Raw genomic sequence first — 22659 nt, forward strand, 5'->3', positions numbered from 1 at the left:
ATTAGATTGATTTTTTTTATTTATAAATATCTGTTAGTTTTCTTTTCAAATAGTTTTGAAAATAAAGTAGGGGTATAATAAGAATATTAGTAAACTAATAAATTTTATTTTTAAAAAATAAGACAATATTTTAGGGTATCTCAAAATGGAATAAAAGATAAACAAACTGAGATGAGGAGAGTATCATTTTAAGCAAAGGAAAAATTATTACGTACTCTAAATATCATAAATGTGTACTCTTATTTTTCACATGAATAGTAAATCCTACCATAAATTTAATGAATCAGACATACCATTCATATGAAAGAAAAAAATAAGCATTTATTTGATTGGTCCTCTAAACTGCTTCAATTTTTTTGTTTTACATTGATAAATTCCCAACATTCTTTCCTAATATTTCCTACGTAAAGTAGAGTTTGGACACAGATCTCTCTGTCAATGCTGCATGTCCAACTCTTACGCACAACATCAACCACAGTCCCAAACCCAAAACTCAAATGCATTCTCTCCTGCCCTCACTCTCACTCTCACTCTCACTGCACCAAAGTTCCACCACCACAATCGCAACCCGAATCCTCCACTCACTTACATACCCTCTTAGAACCACTACTCAACCAAAACCCACCTCACATTCTCTCCTACGCACCCATTTTCCAGTTCTTAACTGGCCTCAACCTCTCCAAACTAGGCCAACAAATCCATGCTCACTTAACCCTTCGTGGCCTCAAACCCAATTCTTACCTAGCTGCCAAGATGATAGCTATGTATGCAAGTTCTGGTCATTTGAACACTGCCATGACTCTGTTTCAAAAAACCCATCACCCAACTGTTCTTTTATACAACTCTATACTTCGTGCTTGTGCTTTATATGGGTATTCAAAAACAACCATTGATTTATATTTCAAAATGCATTCTCTTGGAATTAAAGGAGATAGCTTTACATACCCTTTTGTGCTCAAGTGCTGTGCGGACTTGTCGAGTAGTTGGATGGGGAAATGTGTTCATGGGATGAGTTTGAGACTTGGGTTGTTGTTTGATTTGTATGTCGGGACTTCCTTGATTGATATGTATGTGAAATGCGGCGAGTTGAGGGATGCTCATATGGTGTTTGATAAAATGTCTGTAAGAGATGTTTCGTCTTGGAATGCATTGATTGCGGGCTATATGAAGGATGGGGAGATTTGTGTTGCTGAAGCTTTTTTTAGAACAATGCCGTGTAGGAATATTGTTTCTTGGACTGCTATGATATCGGGGTACACGCAGAACGGATTAGCTGAGCAGGCATTGTGTTTGTTTGAGGAGATGTTGAAGGAAGATTCAGAGGTAAAACCTAATTGGGTAACTATAATGAGTGTGCTTCCTGCTTGTGCTGAGTCTTCGGGTCTTGAGCATGGGAGACGGATTCATGATTTTGCTAATAGGATTGGTTTGGACTTGAATGCCTCTGTGCTGACAGCACTTGTTGCAATGTATGCTAAATGTGGAAGCCTCACTGATGCTCGTCAATGTTTTGATAGGATACGTGAAAAGAATTTGGTTACTTGGAATACGATGATAACTGCTTACGCTTCCCATGGATGCGGAATGGAATGTGTATGGACTTTTGAGGACATGATCCGAGAGGGTATTCAACCGGATACCATCACATTTACTGGGTTATTATCTGGATGTGGCCATTTAGGTCTTGTTGATGTTGGCTTGAAATACTTCAACTGTATGAACACAGAACACTCCATCAAACCAAGAGTTGAACATTATGCTTGTGTTGTTGATCTTTTGGCTCGTGTAGGGCGACTGGTGGAAGCAAAAGAGCTTATTGATAAAATGCCCATGCAAGCAGGACCAAGCATATGGGGTGCATTGTTGGCAGCTTGTCGAAGCCACTGTAATTTGGAAATTGCAGAAATTGCAGCTCGAAAGCTGTTCGTCTTGGAACCAGAAAATAGTGGAAATTATGTCCTGCTTTCAAATATGTATGCTGAAGTTGGCAAGTGGAAAGAGGTGGACAATTTGAGAGCTCTTCTAAAATTTCATGGCATGAAGAAAAGTCCTGGATGCAGTTGGATGAGGTAAATGGGAAAGCCTAGTTATTTCTTGGTGGAGATGCATCTCACCCTCAAGTGAAAGAAATTTAAATGTTATTGGAGGCATTGCCTCACAGGATTAAGTCAGCTGGCTAAACACCTGATACTAGTTTTGTTTCGCATGATGTTATTCAAGAGTATAAAGAAAATCCACAGTGAAAAGTTAGCCATTGTTTTTGGGCTTTTAAACACCAGTCCTGCTGTACTTCTTTGTGTGACAAAAAACCTTCCAATTTGTGGAGATTGTCATACACCCACCAAGTTTGTATAAATAATATATGGAAAGGAGATAAGACTACCTACCATGACCTCTTCCAGACCTTGTACAAGTGGGAGCTTTGCGCACTAGGTATGATGGGATAATTTTGAGGGATGTGAATCAATTTCATCAATTTACAGATGTGTCTGCTCTATGGGGATTATAGGTAATTAGCATGTTAAGAAGCAAGCCAAGTCCTTAGTTTCTTATGCATTTTCTATTTCCTACTTCTCTGGTGATATGTTTGAATCATATCAGGATACTTTTGCGCATCTTGCACCATATTTGAATATGAAATTCAAACTTTGACGTGGATGTCCAATTTCCAAAGGGAATTCTAAGTTTCTAACGCCAAAGTCCCAAAGTAGCCACGCAAAATTTCAAAAGTTTTGGCTTCGAGTTGAGCATTTTTGCTTTGGGAACTCATGGATTTCTTGGATGCTGGCTGAAACCATGGCCTCTACATTCAGGGAGCAGTTTCCACATTATGTTGCTAATGGATTTCAGGTATAGTTCTCAAACATCAGTATTTGGATTTAAGTAAATGATCTTATCTCTGGCAAAATTTCTAATATTGTTTCTTTCATTCTTTGCTACATTAGCCTGATCTGGTGGCTTGGGAACATACGCATGGAATCCACATCCTTTATCTGTATCTTACACTCTAGAAGGTGACACTTGAAACCCAAATCATTAGTTATTTTCGTACTATCTAACAAGTGTGCAGACTTTATATTTTTTGGAGTCCACATCCTTATTTGGATCTTACACTGAATAAGGTGACGCTTGAGGACCATCCTTAGTTCTTTCGTAATATCTAACAACTGTGTTGCTCTAGAAATTTTGTTTACAAAAAAAAATTTAAGGGGGAGGATTCTTTGTCTTGGTTTGTCAAATTACTTGATATCTTTAAGAGTATCAAAGGTTGAATATTAAGAAAAGTTTCTTCAGGTCATGGCTCCAAACTTGCATTTTAATCTGTTGGTGAATACAGTATCGTTCTTTATTTTAGATTAAACCTTTTTCTTTTACTTTTCTATTTTTGTAATGCTTTTCCTTTTAGTTGTTCCTCTTTAAGTTTCCTCTATCTTGAGGTTGACAAGATGAATTAAGATTGAAAGCATCCTCTAGGTTCTGCTAATAAACTAGAACATCTCCTGATGTCAACACTAGGAATTAAGATCGAAATATTTTTTGCGCCTTGATCATTCTAATCACTGCTTCAATGAGTTCTAGTAATATTTTTTTTTTTTGAATGAGTTCTAGCAACTGAGGATCAAATCGCCAAACAACAAAGTATGGAGAGACAAGCAAGGGCAACACCAGCAGCAAAATTTATATCTCAAGCAAATGATGGTACAACAATCATTCCTGCCTTTGAATCCAGTGTTGGAAATATTTTCAGCAGGAGAGGGCTTTTTGCAATGCTGAAGTGCCCAAGCGGCTTGCAATCAGTGAAGGTGAAGACAGCATGAAAAGCATAGAAGATCTGATTGACATATTGACAGAGTTGTCACCATCGCCTAATTATCAGAGTCCATCAAGAAATGCCATAGACGTCCGTCACCCGAATTTACTTGCTTTGTACAAAGATCATATGTAAGGTACCATACCATCTCTTTGTTTGTTTGTTAATTACCCCCAAAAACTTGCTGTACAAGGCTTGTATGCCAGAAAACTTAAAGCGGGGCAAAGTTTGAATGGATGATAAATATATAGTTACAACCTTTTATGGTGTGGCTTGTGGGGATGGATGAATGCAACTGCGCAATATCCCTAGATTTCATGGGGAATAACTAGAATATTCGTTGCTTTGTTTTTTCGGACTCTGTCCATTCTCATCATTTTTGTTAGTTACCAATCAATGAGACATGTAATTCACAATTAACAAACAAATTGCATTGATACTCCTTAAAACAAAAACAAGAACAAATGAATTGCATTCAGCTCATTTAACAAATGCCTTGGTGGGCTAGTAGATCTGTCATTAGGTATAAAATTTTATCTCCTAGAAAGGAAGTTTCTTTAGAAAGAGATTACACAAGAAGATTCAATGTCTCCCTTGTATCTCTTTGTTATGGAATTGGAAGTGTTGATCTCTAGGATTAAAAAGGCGGCAACCACCCAACAATGGGTTTAATTTTAAAAATGTGTAAAATCACAGGACTTACTCATTTCTAAACAAATTATAGTGGCCTCCCATGTTAGAGAAGATGATAGGCGACAAATTAAGTGTTTTGATTTTCGGTGTGGAATTATGAGTAGAAATTTGGGTAACTTAGTAAGTTTCTAGAATACTGATGAGAATGATTCAGTGATGTCAATTTCCTTGATAAAAGTTTATGAAAGTAATACTCATAAAGAGTTTGAGGAGAGGAGAAGATAAGAGTAATAGAAATGATCTATTACTTTTTTGAATGTGTGTGCACGTGCGCAGTGTCCTTGGCAAAGTAATAGTTGTTGGTGGTGGTGGTAGTAATGGTCTGAAACCAAATGCCTAGCTAGTTATAAACTTCAAACCTTACTAAAAGAAACTTGTATGTATGTGCTAAGTTATGCAATGGCGTGGCCAATCTGGTATGATATTGATATATGCATTATGTTACGAACCTAACTGAATGAGTTTGTGATGCAAGCACCCTCACATGATTAGCCAACAAAGTAGTGAATAAGATTGACAATAATGTGTAATCGCACAATTTGGTCAAGCTGGCTACATTATCAGTACTCGAATTTATTTATATAATTCCTCTTTATTTATCAATAAGTTTAGAGATTTCCCATTGAGCAAGAAAATCTCCAATTCATACTTTTATAAATTAACTATATCATCTCTTTATTGTTATTGGCTAAACAATTTTTTTGCCTTCGACCACTGTTGTTTAGGCAAAAGGAGTTTGACTATAGCAATCTAAGTTGTCCCCGTAGCTTACTCCCAATATGTCACAATACCTCTTATAGAACCCAATCCTATCAGCCACCTTATCATCGGACCCATGGCCACATTCAAGCCCACCATTGATAATGTTGGTGATTACGCCGTAGCCTGGGACTCGACCAGCAGATGTGTCAGTAGCAGAAGGAGTCCAGCTTCCAATGATCACATTGTGGCTAGATGGCTTGTTTGCTTGTGGGGTCATCCAAAACCATATGGCTGTCTTGAATGAAACGGTGGGGTCTGTGGCTACTAGATCTGGATTGTTTATGAGATCAGCTCCAATGGCATTACCTGCTTGACCATAGTTGTAGTTGCTGATAATAGTCAATGGAATAATCAAACCTCATAGTCAGTCTTTTGATAAACAAAGTTACAAACCTCTTTGTGTGTGTGTGTGTGTGTGTGTGTGTGTGAGAGAGAGAGAGAGAGAGAGAGAGAGATTATGTTAGGGACATAATGCATTTTTTTTTAACTATTGACATAATTTGTTGTGATTGACGCAACATCATTTACATCTAAGTCCATTATTGACACTAATTTTACAACCACTAATTAGTATTTATGAAAAGTATTTTTTTTCCCTAACTTAATGACAAATTTATAAATTTATGGTTTTAAAAACTTACTGAGAGAGTTGGATTGGTCCTCGGCCATAATATTGTTGGCCAGATGCACATGGCCAATCTGGTGATGTACAAAGAGTTTGCTTGTCACCTTCGGTAATAAAGCAATATCCCCATGCATATGGGCCATCTGGTGCACTTGGCCACCCTCCTACAAATAAAAAAAATAAAAATAAAATTTGCAATCAAAATAAAGCCAATATATCAAATTAAAATAAACAGCAAGTAACTTATTATTATGTATGTTACACAGGTTTAGAGTCTGAGTCTAAGTCCATTATACGTGCTATAACCCTAATTGTAATATAGTTTGGTTAGTCTGTTATAAAAACTAAGCCCGTATTTAGTATAACTTTAAACAAGTGTTTTTTATTGGCAAGTATATATATTTGTTCTTCTCTTTTTGTGAACATTCATGCTATTAAGCAAATGTTAAGGACAACATTTTTCGCAACTATTAACCTAGTTTATTGTAGTTATCTCTACATCCATATTGATATAATTTATATTATGTACCAACTGCAACAATCAAGTCAATCATAAAAAATATTGTGTGAATAGACTTTTAATACTGAAACTAAGTAACTAATTAACCTTCATAAAAAAAAAAAAAAAAGGAAACTAATTAACCCGTGGTCTCATGAGAGGTTTGAGCTAAGAAAGCCGCAAGCTCCCTTTTACGTGTAGTGACATCGCCAGTTGTGCCAAAGCCATTGAAAGATTGGGCAGCAGCAATGAAAGCGTTGTAGGTGTAGAATCCATTACTTTTACATCTTGGATCGTTCCTATATTTAAGCATTTGGTCAAAAAGAGACGCGCTGATGAGGCTGCTAACATCACTGCCGCCGCCGCCACTAGGAGTAGTAGGAGATGGAGTTGTAGGAGTAGGGGAACCACCAGAAGAACACTGGCTTTGGCAACCATTTCCACAGTAATCATTTGTGTTGCCACACCATCCATATTGGCTACAACATAGACCATTTGGACATACTGCACCCCCAGCCTGTGTTCCACATTGTTCTGCTGTGGTTCCAAGCAAGTAAGCTAAGGAAAGTAGTATCAAAGAAACGAGCTTCATTTTCTTATCTTTAAGAGTGTAAATGCAGCAATGTGATTTATGGAAAAGAATGGCATGGGTATGTAACTATATATAGGATTGGTGTTACGCGTTTTCCTCTTCTAGTTAAGTCAGAAGGCACAAAATATTCCACAGATAAGCCCAAACAAGAATCAACAAGAACTTGACAGCTCATTTGTTGTGAAATGTCTTGTGCAGTATTACCAAGTCAGAATTGGATGGCCGAGACTGACTTTCATGTTCAAAGAGTCAAAGACCCTGACCGAGACTTTGATAGTGGCTGAAACATGTTATCATGTTAACAATGAAAAGTTTGAAAAAAAGAGAAGTGGCTAGAAGGTGGAAAATTGTCCTCTTCGTCAAGATATGTTAATAATATTCAAGTAGGAAAAAAGTTCGAGTTTTTTTTTTTTTTTTGTTAAAATATTTGATGATGAATTAACGGTTCAGATGATTGATTGGTCAAATGGAAAGTAGTACAAGTTTTTTTTTTAATGAATATATATATATATATATATTCTTGGATGTAGTGAGTGTGGGATGTAACTTTGTGTAATAGTGGAGATAATGGAATGTTATAGAATTTCTTTTTACATGAAATGATGGAGTGATGTTATGTCTTCTTTTGTTTGGTGGAATGTGTGAACCGGTGGAATATTGTATATTGGAATGATACACCACATTCGATGATAGAATGTACATAGTAAGATGTACTATTTTGCATTATATATATGTTCTTAGATGTGGTGAGAATGGAATGTTCTTTTATCTAATAGCGGAGATAATGAAATGTTATGGGATTTCTTTCTATATTAAATGATGGAGTGATGTCTTGTCTTCTTTTATTTGGTGGAATGTGTAATCCGATGGAATATTGTATTGGAATGATACACCATAGTGTACTGGATGTACTATTTTGTAGGACGCATGTTATATATATATTGAACAGTGGATAAATGAAATATAGCAAATCTACTCTTCTTTATAGCTCTTTGTGTTAACATGGTTTGCACTTGCCCTTGGCTTCATTGCCTGCACTTTTGCCGAAATGGAGCTCTAGCCTCTAGTTGATCAGTTCATTTCAGTTATGGAAAGGAAACATATATGTGGTTGTAGTTCATGCCCTCAAATTCTTGAACAGACAAGAGGAACTCATTCGACAGAATAGTAGACTCCCAAAAATTTTTATCAGGTTTTCAAAATGTCAATGTAGAATGCGTTTGGATAGGAGGCTGCGTCCACGTCTGGGCAGTTTTTTTTTTTTTTTTTTTTTTTCCACGCGCATGTGTCACTGTTCATTGGCCATGAACGGTGATTTTAAACCAATGAACGATTTTTTGGGATGAACAGTAATTTTTACACATTAAAAAATTATTTTTGTACAGTATTTTCAGTTTTCAGTTTTCAGTTTTCAGCAATAAGTTCTATCCAAACGGACTCGTAGTGTGTGTTTTTCACTATTTAGCTTATTTTTGCTACTATATATGGATCTAATTGCACTTTTTGGTATTATTTATGGGTCTCACTATTCTATTTCAACTATCTTTTAGCTTTATCTATAGTATTTTTAGCAAAAATTTTCAGTTTCAACTAAATAAGCTGTTCTCAAATAGATCCGTAATAATAGATAAGAAAGTGACAGACTCAATACCTAGAGTATTACACTAAGTGCAATAGCAATGAACAGTTGAGATTAAAAGTTACTTTTAGGGTTTAGGGTTTTGCATCTTTCAACCTAAAGCATTAAATAAAAATATATATTAAAAGAAGTAAAAAGTTAAATTTAAAGTAAAAAGGTTAAAAATGTAAAAAAAAAAAAAAAAAATTGTGAAGAAAGTGGTGTAATTGCATGGTGCAATTGCATTCTCAATCCCATTTTAGCTAATATGGGCTTTTACTTGGAGGACTGTGCCAGTCATTGTAAATTTCCATGGATGATGGACCACACACACACACTTATGTAATTACTTTGGGCCTTTTTTTCCCTAGGTTTTAATGCAATAATGGACACACACGCACTTCCTTTGGGCCCCTTCTTTTTTAATAGGTATTAATGAGAGTAATGGACAATAACTGGTAGACCCAAAAATAGGCAAGGCTATGTTTAGTTAGGCTTAGGCTTGGATTCTATAGGTTGTTTGTTAGATTGTATGTCCAAAAACTTAAAGCGGAACAAAGTTTGGATGGCTAATAAATATATAATTACAATCCTTTATGGTGTGGATGGCTGACAAATGGTGATACAACAATCCTTCTTGCCTTTGAATCCAGTGTTGGAAATATTTTCAGCCGAAGAGGGCTTTTAGCAATGCTGAAGTGCCCAAGTGGCTTGCAATCAGTGAAGGTGAAGACGGCATGAAAAGCATAAAAAACCTGATTGATATATTGACAGAGTTGTCACCATTGCCTGATTATCTTATCAGGGTCCATCAAGAAACGCTATAGATGTCTGTCACCCGAATTTACTCGCTTTGTACAAAGATCGTATGTAAGGTGCTTGTATGCCCAAAAAACTTATAGCAGAACAAAGTTTGGATGGTTGTTAAATATATAGCTACAACCTTTTATGGTGTGGCTTGTGGGGATGGATGAATGCAACTATGCAATGTCCCTAGATTTCATGGGGAATAACTAGAATATTCCTTGCTTTTTTTTGGAGCTCTATCCTTTCTTATCATTTTTGTTAGTTATCAATCAATGAGACTTGTAATTCACAATTAACAAATAAACTGCATTGATACCCCTTAAAACAAAACAAGAACAAATGAATTGCATTCAGCAAAGTTGACAAATGCCTTGGTGGGCTAGTAGATTTGTCATTAGGTATAAAAATTTATCTCCTAGGTTTGAAGGAAATTTCTCTAGAAAGAGAGGCCAAAATGGCCAAATACCACAATTTTCAGAAATTTCTAGCAAAAAAACACTGTTTCGGAACTAAATAGGGAAATACCACTTTTATGGAACTCGAGTTTGGCAAACTCGAGTACCATTTGGAACTCGAGTTTAAGACACTCGAGTTCCTAGAAGTTTTGCCACCGTGGCACTGCTGAGGTGGAAATTTGGCGAATAAAAAAAATAATGTGGTACTCGAGCTTGGTATACTCGAGTACCATGCAACACAATACTTGAGTACAACATGCTCGAGTACCTTTTATAAATAAAATGCTGTTTATTTTATTTCTACAGTACTCGAGCTCACCAAGCTCGAGTACCTTGTAACTTTTTTTTTTTTTTTGGATTATCGACAAATAAACATAAACATAAAATGTTGTTTATTTTATTTCTACAGTATTCGAGCTCACCAAGCTCGAGTACCTTGTAACTTTTTTTTTTTTTTGAGATTATCGATAAATAAACATAAACATAAAATGCTGTTTGTTTTATTTCTACAGTACTCCAGCTGACTAAGCTCGAGTACCTTGTAACTTTTTTTTCTTTTCTTTTTTTTTGGGATTATCGACAAATAAACATAAACATAAAAATAAGTAGATTTTTTTATGCTTTTATTTATTTAAATAGAAGCATTGTAAAATACAGAGATTTTAATTTCAAAATATGAATTTAATTTCTACATTAAGTAAAACTGTTCACTGTTTTCTCATAAAAATTGTTCACTCTCTTTTTTGCGTAAATTATTTTCTGTTCACTATTTAAAAAATGGTTTGATGTTTTCTCATAAAACACCTAGCAAAATCGTGTTTTCTAAATTTAAATGCCAAATCTGAATGCTTTTTCATGTTTGAATTTCACAATAATCGAATCTATTTTTCTGCATTGATAAAATCTATTTCTACATTAATAAAATTTGCTCTCTGCACATCATGTTTACTGTATATACGAATCTGCTTATTGCATTCATAAAATCTATTTTTTGCCTTAAGTAAAATTGTTCACTATTTTCTCATAAAAAAATTTCACTATTTTTTACATAAACTATTTCTAGTATTTTGCTTAAAATTATTTTCTGTTCAGCATTATTTAAAAATTTGTTCACTCTCTTTTCTGCGTAAATTATTATTTGTTCACTATGTAAAAAATGGTTCGCTGTTTTCTCATAAAACACCTAGCGAAATCGTGTTTTCTAAATTTAAACGCCAAATCTGAATGCTTTTTCATGTTTGAATTTCACAATAATCGAATCTATTTTTCTACATTGATAAAATCTATTTCTACATTAATAAAATTTGCTCTCTGCACATCATGTTTACTGTATATTCGAATCTGCTTACTGCATTCATAAAATCTGTTTTTTGCCTCAAGTAAAATTGTTCACTGTTTCTCATAAAAATTATTCACTGTTTTCTGCATAAACTATTTCTAGCATTTTGCATAAAATTATTTTCTGTTCAGCATTATTTAAGAAATTGTTCACTCTCTTTTCAACGTAAATTATTTTCTGTTCACTATTTAAAACATTGTTCGTTGTTTTCTCAAAAAACACCTAGTGAAATCGTGTTTTCTAAATTTAAATGCCAAATCTGAATGTTTTTTCATGTTTGAATTTCACAATAATCGAATCTATTTTTCTACATTGATAAAATCTGTTTGTACATTAATAAAATTTTCTCTCTGCACATCATGTTTACTGTATATTCAAATCTGCTTACTGCATTCATAAAATCTGTTTTTTGCCTTAAGTAAAATTGTTCACTGTTTTCCCATAAAAAATTTTCACTGTTTTTTGCATAAACTATTTTTAGCGTTGGCACGGTTATTGCACTTAAATGGTTTTTGTGTTTTTTTTTTAAATATGTAACCATATGAATAATGGACAAACTCCATGAAAGAAAAATGAGTGATTCTTATAAATCACCTAATGGTAAATGCCTCGAATAATTCAAATTAGTTGAATGTAGAAATTCAGGAAAAAATCGATGGAAAATCAATGAACGTACCAAATCGTGAAGGTGTACATAAGATGTACAAATAGTCTAGACTTGTTGAGAAATTTGACTTCATTGAAAGTACAAAATAATGAAAATTCAATGGAAAAGTATGTTTGTTAGATGTACAGATCGTATGAATTTGTTTAAAAATTTGAATTCGTTGAATGTACAAAACCGTGAAAACTCAAGGAAAAATAGTGTACATTAGATGTACAGATAATACAAATTTGTTGAAAAATTCGAACTCATTGAGTGTATAAAATCGTGAAAATTCAAATGAAAATCGTGAAAACTCAATGGAAAATTAATTACATTAGATGTACAGATCGTCCAAATTTGTTTCCAAATTTGAACTTGTCAAATGTACAAAATTGTGAAAATTCAATTTAAAACTGTTTACGAATGTACTAATCATCCCGATTTGATGAAAATTTCAAAAATAGTTTGATTTCAAATGTATTTGGTTTCTGTGAATAGGAAATTTGAATGGGTATGGTGGATTTGATTTGAGATTTACTTGGATTTGTTGTTTGTGTTGCTGTGATTCTTTTTTCCTCAGAAAAACATAATTTTTTTTTTATTGTTCCACGAATTAGACCACTGTTTGGGGCTAAAGATTGGGCTGGTTGGCTAGGTCGGGCCCATGGGGCCCGCAGGGCCGGTGGGGCGGGTCTGGATCCCGGGAAAAAAATCCGTTTAATAAACGGACCAGGTTGGGGCTGCGGGTTGTCCGGATATGTAAAAACCCGAGCTGCGGAGTCTCCACATGTTTTATTAAATAAAAATTTCATGCTAGCTGTTGTGGGCCAATGGCAGTAAGAAAGCTGGTGTTGTAGTTATACGTTATGATTGAAAGGAAAAACTTATTAAATCTTGTGTCAAGCGAATCACTTCATGCTCCTCACTCCTCCCTGCGCGCACTATTACAGAAGTTTTTGCTATAAGCTTAGAAGTGGGATTGAGATTCGGTGCAATTGCAATTGCAATTGTACTGTGCAATTCACCTCAACCATCACTCCATACTCCTCCCTTTTTGCAACTTTAAATCTCAACCATTCATACCAATTGCATTGCAAAAAATGCAAACAAAGAGATAGTAATGGAAGGAGACTACAAAGTATGCATCAATGGCCTTGTGAAAGAAGTTGAAAATCAGCCTTTGGAGATCGTCATAATGCTAGAAGATATCAAGCCTCAAGTAGTGCTTTTGATGGTTGTAGTTTTAAATGGATTAGGACAAATGCCAATGGTATGGCTTGCACTTGATGTAAATGGGATATGATAAACAATTTTTCAAGTTGTATAATGGAGATTACATTGTAATACAACCAAATTAGACATTTAAAATTCCCTCAAAATAGATTTGATGATAATTGTTACGACTTTGGAACGATTAGTAATGCAAGCAAGATTTGCTAGACTCTTTATTGCTTTGTATGGGGAGCATGGTTTGTCCTTGGGCAATCTAATTTATGGCCCAAAATGTGGTGGGCTGTGTTTTGTTCTTCCCAATGGTCTGGACCTTTTGTAATCTCATTTACTCAGGAAAAAAAAAGAAAAAAGAAAAAAGAAAAGAAGATTAGTAGTGTTGAACTGTTAGCATATGGCTTGACTATATCTATTTGAATAACATTATCAAATTTCAAAGTGTTTATGTAACAAACATGTGCAAAATATCTATTTATGATAGGAAAGGGAAAATAAGTAAATAATATTCTGGATCTTTCCCAAAAAGAAATGGACCACCAATATTTTAGCTTTCATCAATAAATTTGAAATAGTTGTCTAAATACTGTTTATTATTTAATATAAAAAACTACTTTGTTGGTGACTACCTCAAACTACAAAACGATCAATTAGAGCAAAAAATAAATAAATCAATAAAAATCTATAAACACAGCGAAAGATTTTAAATCACAGAGTGATCTACTTAAATTTCTCCTTACAAACACAAAAAGAAAAATTAGAAGATAAACTGAGTACAATTTTAAAGACTACGTAATTTTTCAAAATTTTCTTACATATACTTTAACAAATTTTTTCTGTACATTTCTAAAATCAACATCAAAATAAAGTAATAAATTATTATGCATTTGGGAATTGGGAGTATACTCCACCCTCCCATGTAGGATAGGTCCTACTGACTCACCTCATGTGAAAGGGAAGACCGGAATATACAATAATTGTCCTAAACCTAAATAATGCACTGCAGCACTGCTCACATTGATCATCTTTACTGTCCTAGTTATCGTATGGAGATCAGGATGAGTCAATAAAGCTGATTCATGCCTGGGATGGAGATGTGGGTCGACGTGATGGTAGATTGCAGTTCCGTTTCGTCTTTGCAAGTTGTTTCTACGGTGAATGGTGGCTGAGCCCCTCCGATCTAAGTTTTTGGCTCAGTGGGTTTTTGGGTTTTCAATATGGGTTTGTGAGTTTTTTTTTTTGGCTTTCTTTTGGGTGGTTATGGAGTGCTTTGGTCAGATTTGTGGTTTAATGCTCATATGTTGTGGATTGTTGGTGGTTTGTGCTCAGATTTGTGGTTTAACAGTCAAATTTTTAGGTGGTGGCTGTCTTTTTTCTCTCTTTTAGATCTGGTTTTTGGGGTGGTTGGTGGTGGTTTAATGATTTATTATGGGGTGGCTGTTGGTGGTTTTTGCTCATTTGGGGTGGCTGGTGGTGGCTTGCATTTTCACTTATTTTGTTATTCCAAACACTTGAAAATATTTTACAGTCAAATTTTTTACTGGTAAAATATTTTACATTTGAAAATATTTTACATCGAAACAAACAAAGCGTAATTTTATGACCACTAATTAGTATTTATGAAAAGTATTTTTTTTCCCTAACTTAATGAAAAATTTATAAGTTCATGATTTTAAAAACTTACGGAGTGAGTTGGATAGGCCCTCGGCCATAATATTGTTTGCCATAGGGACAAACCCATGATTTCAAGCTGGGGGAGGAGGGCGGAGATAAGCAAAAAAAAAATAATTCAAATACGCATCCATATAGTATTAATAAACTATCAACCAAGACAGATACCCAAAAATCATTGTTTCTTATTATATTAAGATACAATCATCTACCAAAAAAAAACAAAAGACACGAAACACTATTATTTCTCAATATAATCATCTATGAAAAGGTAACTCGACACTCTTTCAAATCTTCAAAATCATCTATGATTGAATCCAAACTAAATGTCGAATCTAGATCCTTTTCAATGTATAATATCAAAGAGTCCGTCAAAAAATCATTTTCCATTTTGTTTCAAAGATTAGTTTTGACAACTTTCATAGCTGAAAATGCTCGCTCTATAGTAGTAGTAGAAATTAGAAGAGTAAGCACAAGTCTTACTATTCTATAAACAAGTTTGTAGTGTTCTGAGTTTCCACTTCTCACTAACCATTGACACAACTTAGATAAACTGTTCAATTTTTTGAACTCTGGATCTTGGACTACATTATACTCAAAATGATAAAGCTCATTCTCCAACACTTGTTTGTCATAATCAATGAAATCTTGTGGATAAAAATTCTTTACCAACAAACAAAGATCACTACTTCTGAAATATTTTAATACCTCTCGAGGTTCTAAAGTTGAGCTAAGCCTAAGTAACTCTATTGCATCTTCTTTAAACCGATGATTTAGTTCCTATAGTTGAGAATCTATTACAGCATAAAAAATATTTACTCGATAATGATGCTCAATTGTACCGTTATCTTGCTAATTACGAGCTCGACCTCACCTCCTAACATAACAAGCATTCATATCTAGTACATCAATGCAATGCTTCTTACAAAATGATATCACGGTGGTGAGTAAGTCATCCCATCCATTATCTCTAAATTTTTGGATAAGTGCTTTAGTAGATGAAACTAAATGCATGACATTTAAAATGTCTTGAGATTGGCTTTGCAAAGCTTGACAAAATTTATTAGTAATCTTCATAGTTTCCTTCTCAAGATGCAAAGTGAAGACAAATTCAAATGAAGTTAAACCATCATAAGTTAACTCTGCTTCTGCCTAGTGTTCTCCATCACTCGCATCATCAATTATATTTAGTAAAACTTCAACAGTTGAAGTAAACATCCTTAATAAGCTAGAAACTGATATAAAATGTGAACTCCAACATGTTTCTACAAGTCGTTGTAAAGTGCCAATTTGATTAAGTCCACTTCCAATCTCAAGCTCTTCAAGATCAATCAAACGTACTACTTCATTAGCATTGACAACTTTCAATTGCTCATTACGCTTGCATGAAGCATTAACAGTTTTGATCACCAAAAGCAATTTAAGAAAAAACCCACTAATGGGGACAACTTGTTTTGATACTTTTAATAATACCGATTGTAAGCGATGTACAAAACAATGGATGTAGTAAGCATATGAACAATCATTCAAAATCAAAGCTTGTAATCCATTCCACATACCTCGCATGTTGCTTGCTCCATCATATCCTTGCACTCGAATATTTTGTATATCTAAGCAGTGTTGAGATAACAAAGAATTTATCCCCTTCTTTAGAGTCAAAGCTACAGTGTCAACAACGTGAATAAGTCTAAAAAAACGTTCTTTCACAAAGCCTTCTCTATCAACATATCTAAAAACCATAGCCATTTGCTCTTTCATGGACTCATCACGAGCTTCATCAACCATTATGCAAAACTTTGCATCACTAATTTCTTCCTGAATTGCCTTCTTCACTTTGACTAAGTAAACATGTAGAATTTCCTTTTGAATCTTAGGTGATGTGTAGGTTGCATTTTTGGGAGCTTTTTCTATTATGTCAACAACCTTCTCATTCCAAAAAGTGACAATGTTCAATGCTTCAAGAAAGTTCCCACGATTAGATGAACTAAGTTTCATCTCGACCTCTAAACGAGATAGCTTGAAAGGCAAGATGTCGGACAATATAAATTGAGGCCTTCACTTGCAACTGATTATTTGCAATTTGTTCAATAGTGAAATGATCTATTACCCTTTGTAAATGTTGTCATTAGTTCATCAAATCCTTACACATTTGCTTGGCAACTTTATGAGCTAAGTTAGGATTTTTTCCTATATGACCTTGAAAATAACAATTTTTGCCCCCCAATTTTTTTCCAATTTCTAAATCTACCAACAGTGAATGTATTTTATCCCACAACCCCATTTGGATTATGAAAGACAAAGTAAGGTAGACAATAAGCTGTATCTTTTGTAGGAGAATATTCAAGCCATGCTGAATAATATTCAAACCAAGAAGGTTGAAAGCTATAATTGTCTTTTCCACTTTTTTTGTATTTTTGTAGATGAGGTTGGTGTGGATCATTTGTAATGTAAACCTGTCGAATTTCATTATGTTGATTAACATGATATTCTCATATTTGTTTGCGTGCTCCAGGATCATAATCCAAAGAATTAAGATCAAATTTTTGAAATTGTGTTTGAGAGATATGGTTATTTCCCAGAATTGGGATATCGACATTTTCTGGAATTAGGGAATGAATTTTTTTGGGATTGGAACATCGACATTTTTCGGAATTGGGGAATAAATATTTTCTAGAATTGGAACATCCACATTTTCTGGAATTGGAATAGCAACATTAGTTGTTGGCAATCCTACGTTGACTTTTGAAGAATTTGAATATTTTCTTTTGAAAAAATCAAACATTGTAGTTGATTTTTCATAATCTACAAATAAAATAAGAACCATATATATTATCTCACAAATGGTTGTTGTTACTAACTAAAGACAAATACTAGAACCTAGGTAATATGCATGATGCATTTAATTATAGTATTTCTCACTTCTTTTCAATTTATAAATCTATCTAATTTAGCATTATGAGTTAACAATAGGCACAAGTGAATCACTGTTATTTTCTTAAATTTGTGTGACAATTTTCTATATTATATGATTTGTTTCTGTCTTTTATCTTTGGTTTTTGGTCTTTGCCTCTATTTATCTCTTTGTCTTGTCTCCATATTTCTGACACTCACCCAATCTCACTACCGACACTATGAATATATTCTGCACTAGCAACAAAAAACTTTTCCTAACTTTACCTTCTTTTTTTTTTGTCACTTGTCCCTATTATTGCCCAACTACCAGTCAACAAAGAACAAACAGTCAAACACTACACTAAAATATTCTCTAATCTCTACAAACTCTACTCTCTCTCTATCTCTCTTATCTATATATATAAGAGAGAGAGAGTCACAAACACAGAATCACAGAGCCAAAAAGTAAGTACTCTCTAAGTCTCGCCTCTCATTGTCTCTGTCTCGCCTCTCTTTGTCTCTGTCTCGCCTCTCTCTTTTCTTTTCTTTTTTCCTTCATTTTTCACTTGTTTAGTTTGGTTTTGGACTGCTAGGTTTTTTTTTTTTTTTTTTTTAACATTTTTTTTTAGATTTACATGGGCTCTTGCCTGGGCTGGCCGGCTGGGATAGGATGGTTCATGATTTTTGGAGGGGGGCCTAAGCTACAAAATAACGGGGCCCAAGTCTTTTTTTTTTTTTTTTTTGAAAATTTTACCTACTAATTTTTTTTTTTGAGCCCAAGTGGGGGGGGCTAGGCCCCCACCTGTGTTTACAATAGGATTGCTTGTTATTTTCAGTAATAAAGCAATATCCCTATGCATATGGGCCATCCGGTGCACTTGCCCATCCTCCTACAAAAATAATAAATTTTCATTTTGCAATCAAAATAAAGCCAATCCAGCAAATTAAAATAAACAGCGTAACTTATTATTATGTATGTTAGACAGGTTTAGGTTCAGAGTCTAAGTCCATTATACCTACTATAAAACTGATTGTGATATAATTTTAGGGTTAACTACTATAAAAACTAAGCCCCTATTTGGTATAACTTTAGAAAAATCTTATTTATTGGTAAGTACATATATTTGTTCTTCTCTTTTTGTGAACATACATGCTATTGAGCAAATATTAGGGACACAACAATTTTCGCTACTATTGACTTAGTCTATTGTAGTTATGAAAACATTGCTTTCATCTGCATTCACATTGATACAATTTTTATTATATACCAACTGCTACAATCATGTCAATATAGTTGTAAAAAAAATTAAAAAAAATATTGTGTGAATAAAATTTTGACAATAACAACTTCAAGAGTGTGAATGCAGCAATGTGATTTATGGAAAAGAATGGCCTGAGGATGTAACTATATATAGGATTGGTGTTATGCGTTTTCCTCTACTAGTTAAGTCGGATTCTGTCAGAAGGCACACAAAAAATCCACAATTATGGAGCTGAGAAATTTATATATAAAATAATGTTGTTAATAGTGAGTCTAAATTAAAATCAATAAAAACTTAACAACTCTTTTTTTTTTTGAGAAATAATTATAATATGCTGCTCACACTGCAGCTCGAACTCTTTTCCCCTTAGACCTCCAAATACTTTATACATGAAGAGGTGTCAATTCGGCTACATGACCATGACACTTAACAACTCATTTATTGAGAAAAATATTGTGTGCAGGGTTACTAAGTGGAAATGGGTTGTCCAGACTGACTTTTAATGTTCAAAGACCTTGACCAAGACTTTTTATTTTTTGTTGGGTTTTTTGATAAAGACCTTGACCAAGGCTTGATCGTTCCTGAAACGTGTTATTATGTTAACATTGAAAGGGTTGTAAAGACCTTGACCAAGACCTTTTTTTTTTTTTTTGGGTTTTTTGACAAAGACCTTGACCAAGGCTTGATCGTGACAGAAACATGTTATTATGTTAACAATGAAAGGGTTGTAAAAAAGGGTAGTGGCTAGAAGGTGGGAAATTGCCCTCTTCGTCAAAATATGTTGACAATGTTCAAGTTGGAAAAATCTTCGATTATTTTTTTGGTTAAAATATTTGATAATGAAATAACGGTTCAGATAATTAGCAAGACCAATTGGTATCCGCCTAGTCATGCCTAAATCGCGGTAAATTATTTTTAAGAGCTTAAAATTTTTTGGATATACTTTATATTAAACACTAGTGTTAAATAACACAAACTATTACACTAAAGTGGTGAGTTTAATTTACATTTTCAATTTCGAAATTATGAGTTAAGACGGTTGATTTCAGTGTTGTTACACACTTATTTTTCTTTTTTAATGAATAAATATTATATATATATATATTTTTTTTTTCTTTCTTTTATGTGATGAGAGTGAGATGTCATTTTGTCTAATAGCGTGGATAAAGGAAAGTTATGGATTTCTTTTTTAATGAAATGATGGTGTGATGTCATATCTTCTTTTGTTTGATGAAATATGTGAACTAGTGGAATATTGTATATTAGAATGATACACCACATTGGATAATATAATGTATGTAGTGAGATGTACTATTTTGTAGGATGCATTTTATATATATATATATATATATATATGTGTGTGTGTGTGTGTGTGTGTGTGTGTGTGTTCTTGGACGCGGCGAGAGTGGGATGTTGTTCTTTCTAATAATATAGATAATGAAATATTATGAGATTTCTTTTTGCATGAAGTGATGAAGTGATATCTTGTCTTTTTTCGTTTGGTGGAACGTGTGAACAGGTGGAATATTGTATATTGAAATGATACACCATAATGAACATAATAGGATATAATATTTTGTAGAATGAATTTTATATATATATATATAGATAGAGAGAGAGAGAGAGAGAGAGAGAGAGAGAGAGAGAGAAGAATTGAGAATTGAAATATAGCAAATCTACTCTTCTTTATAGCTCTCTGTGACAACATGGTTTGCACTTGCCCTTGGCTCCATTGCCTGCACTTTGGCCAAAATGGAGCTCTAGCCTCTAGTTGATCAGTTCATTTCAGTTATGGAAAGGAAACATGTATGTGGTTGTAGTTCATGCAAGAGGAACTCATTGGACAAAATAGTATACTCTCAAAATTTTTTATCAGGGTTTCAAAATGACTTATGCATGGGATAGTCTGGCTTTGTATGTAGACATGGAAAACGTAAAAGACAAAAAATGATGGGGTGAGAGAGGCTCGAACTCTCGACCTCAGGATAACTCAGAAGCTATGAGACCTACGCGCTAGCCAACTGCGCCACCACCCCGAAGTTGGTTCTGATCGTAAACTTTATCAGGACAATTTTGCTCATCTTGCACCATATTTGAATATAAAATTCAAACTTTGACGTGGATGCCAATTGCCAAAGGGAACTCTAACGCCAAAGTCCCAAAGTAGCTATGCAAAATTTCAAAAGTTTAGGCTTCGAGTTGAGCATTTTTAGCTTTGAGAACTCATGGATTTCTTGGATGCTGGCTGAAACCATGGCCTCGAGTTGAGCATTTTCCACATTATGTAGCTAATGGTTTTCAGGTATTGATAGTTCTCGAACATCAGTATCTGGATTTAAGAAAATTATCCTATCCCTGACAAAATTTCTAATATTGTTTCTTTCATTCTTTGCTGCATTGACCTTATCCAGGGGCTTGGGAACATGCACATGGAGTCCACATCCTTTATCTGTATCTTACACTCAAGAAGGTGACACTTGAACCCAAATCATTAGATCTTTTCGTAATATCTAACAAGTGTGCAGTCTTTATAATTTTTGGAGTCTACATCCTTATTTGGATCTTACACTAAAGAAGGTGACACTTGAAGCCCATCATTAGTTCTTTTGTAATATCTAACAAGTGTGTTGTCTCTAGAATTTTTTTTTTTTTTAAACAAAAAATTAAGGGGGAGGATTCTTTGTCTTGGTTTTTCAAATTATTGGATATCTAAGAGAGTATCAAAGGATGAATATTAAGAAAAGTTTCTTCAGGCCAGGGCTCCAAAATTGCATTTTAATCTATTGGTGAATACAGTAATTCTTTATTGTAGATTAAACCTTTTTCTTTTACTTTTCTATTTTTGTAATGCTTTTCCTTTTAGTTGTTCCTCTTTAAGTTTCCTCTATCTTGAGGTTTAAGAGATGAATTAAGATTGAAAGCGTTCTATAGGTTCTGCTAATAAACTAGAACATCTCCTTATGTCAACACCAGGAGTTAAAATCGAAATATTTTACGCGCCTTGATCATTCTAATCGCTGCTTCAGTGAGTTATAGCAAATTTTTTTTTTTTTTTTTTCGCTAGAATGAGTTCTAGCAACTGAGGATCAAATGGCCAAACAACAAAGTATGGGGAGATAGGCAAGGGCAACACCAGCAGCAAAATATATGTCTCATGCAAATGATGATACAACAATCCTTCTTGCCTTTGAATCCAGTGTTCGAAATATTTTCAACAGAAGAGGGCTTTTAGCAATGCTGAAGTAACCAAGTGGCTTGCAATCAGTGAAGGTAAAGAAAGCATGAAAAGCATAGAAGATCTGATTGATATATTGACAGAGTTATCACCATTGCCTGATTATCAGAGTCCATCAAGAAATGCTATAAATGTCTGTCACCCAAATTTACTTGCTTTGTACAAAGATCGTATGTAAGGTGCTTGTATGCCCAAAAAACTTATGGCAGAACAAAGTTTGGATGGCTGATAAATATATAGTTGCAACCTTTTATGGTGTGGCTTGTTGGGATGGATGAATGCAACTATGCAATGTCCCTAGATTTCATGGGGAATAACTAGAATATTCCTTGCTTTTTTTTTTTTCGAGCTCTGTCCTTTGTCTTCATTTTTGTTAGTTATCAATCAATGAGACTTGTAATTCACAATTAACAAATAAACTGCATTGATACTCCTTAACAAAACAAGAACAAATGAATTGCATTCAGCTCAGTTGACAAATGCCTTGGTGGGCTAGTAGATCTGTCATTAGGTATAAAATTTTAT

The 22659-nt window shown here is 34.1% G+C and overlaps 3 protein-coding genes and 1 non-coding gene across 5 annotated transcripts; 1 reads left to right on the forward strand and 3 right to left on the reverse strand.

The window, feature by feature from the left end:
- The first annotated feature begins 420 nt into the window (after positions 1–420).
- LOC142608636 (pentatricopeptide repeat-containing protein At2g20540-like) lies at positions 421–4070 on the forward strand. Of its 2 annotated transcripts, XM_075780344.1 has the most exons (4): positions 421–2509; positions 2602–2850; positions 2946–3014; positions 3610–4070. In XM_075780344.1, exon 1 carries the CDS (start codon positions 439–441, stop codon positions 2071–2073), a length of 1635 nt encoding a protein of 544 aa, XP_075636459.1. In that variant the 5' UTR covers positions 421–438; the 3' UTR covers positions 2074–2509; positions 2602–2850; positions 2946–3014; positions 3610–4070. The 2 variants fall into 2 exon arrangements, with proteins under 2 accessions (XP_075636459.1, XP_075636452.1); XM_075780337.1 differs by having other exon boundaries at positions 421–2850.
- Positions 4071–5042: 972 nt separating this feature from the next.
- Positions 5043–7031, reverse strand: LOC142639435 (endochitinase-like). Its single transcript, XM_075813618.1, has 3 exons — positions 6535–7031; positions 5908–6055; positions 5043–5595 (listed from the first exon to the last, which is right to left on the reverse strand). The coding sequence occupies exons 1-3, from the start codon at positions 6980–6982 to the stop codon at positions 5226–5228; spliced, it is 966 nt and encodes a 321-aa protein (XP_075669733.1). The 5' UTR covers positions 6983–7031; the 3' UTR covers positions 5043–5225.
- Positions 7032–15897: 8866 nt separating this feature from the next.
- LOC142636350 (uncharacterized) lies at positions 15898–16740 on the reverse strand. Its single transcript, XM_075810544.1, has one exon. The coding sequence runs from the start codon at positions 16738–16740 to the stop codon at positions 15898–15900; it is 843 nt and encodes a 280-aa protein (XP_075666659.1).
- A 4110-nt stretch (positions 16741–20850) lies between these two features.
- On the reverse strand, positions 20851–20935 carry TRNAM-CAU (transfer RNA methionine (anticodon CAU)). The gene is given in 2 exon segments: positions 20851–20886; positions 20898–20935. It is a non-coding gene; the product is annotated as a tRNA-Met (tRNA).
- Positions 20936–22659: the final 1724 nt, after the last annotated feature.

This window comes from Castanea sativa, chromosome 1 (assembly GCF_040712315.1).
Source record: "Castanea sativa cultivar Marrone di Chiusa Pesio chromosome 1, ASM4071231v1".
NCBI classification, from domain to species: Eukaryota; Viridiplantae; Streptophyta; class Magnoliopsida; order Fagales; family Fagaceae; genus Castanea; species Castanea sativa.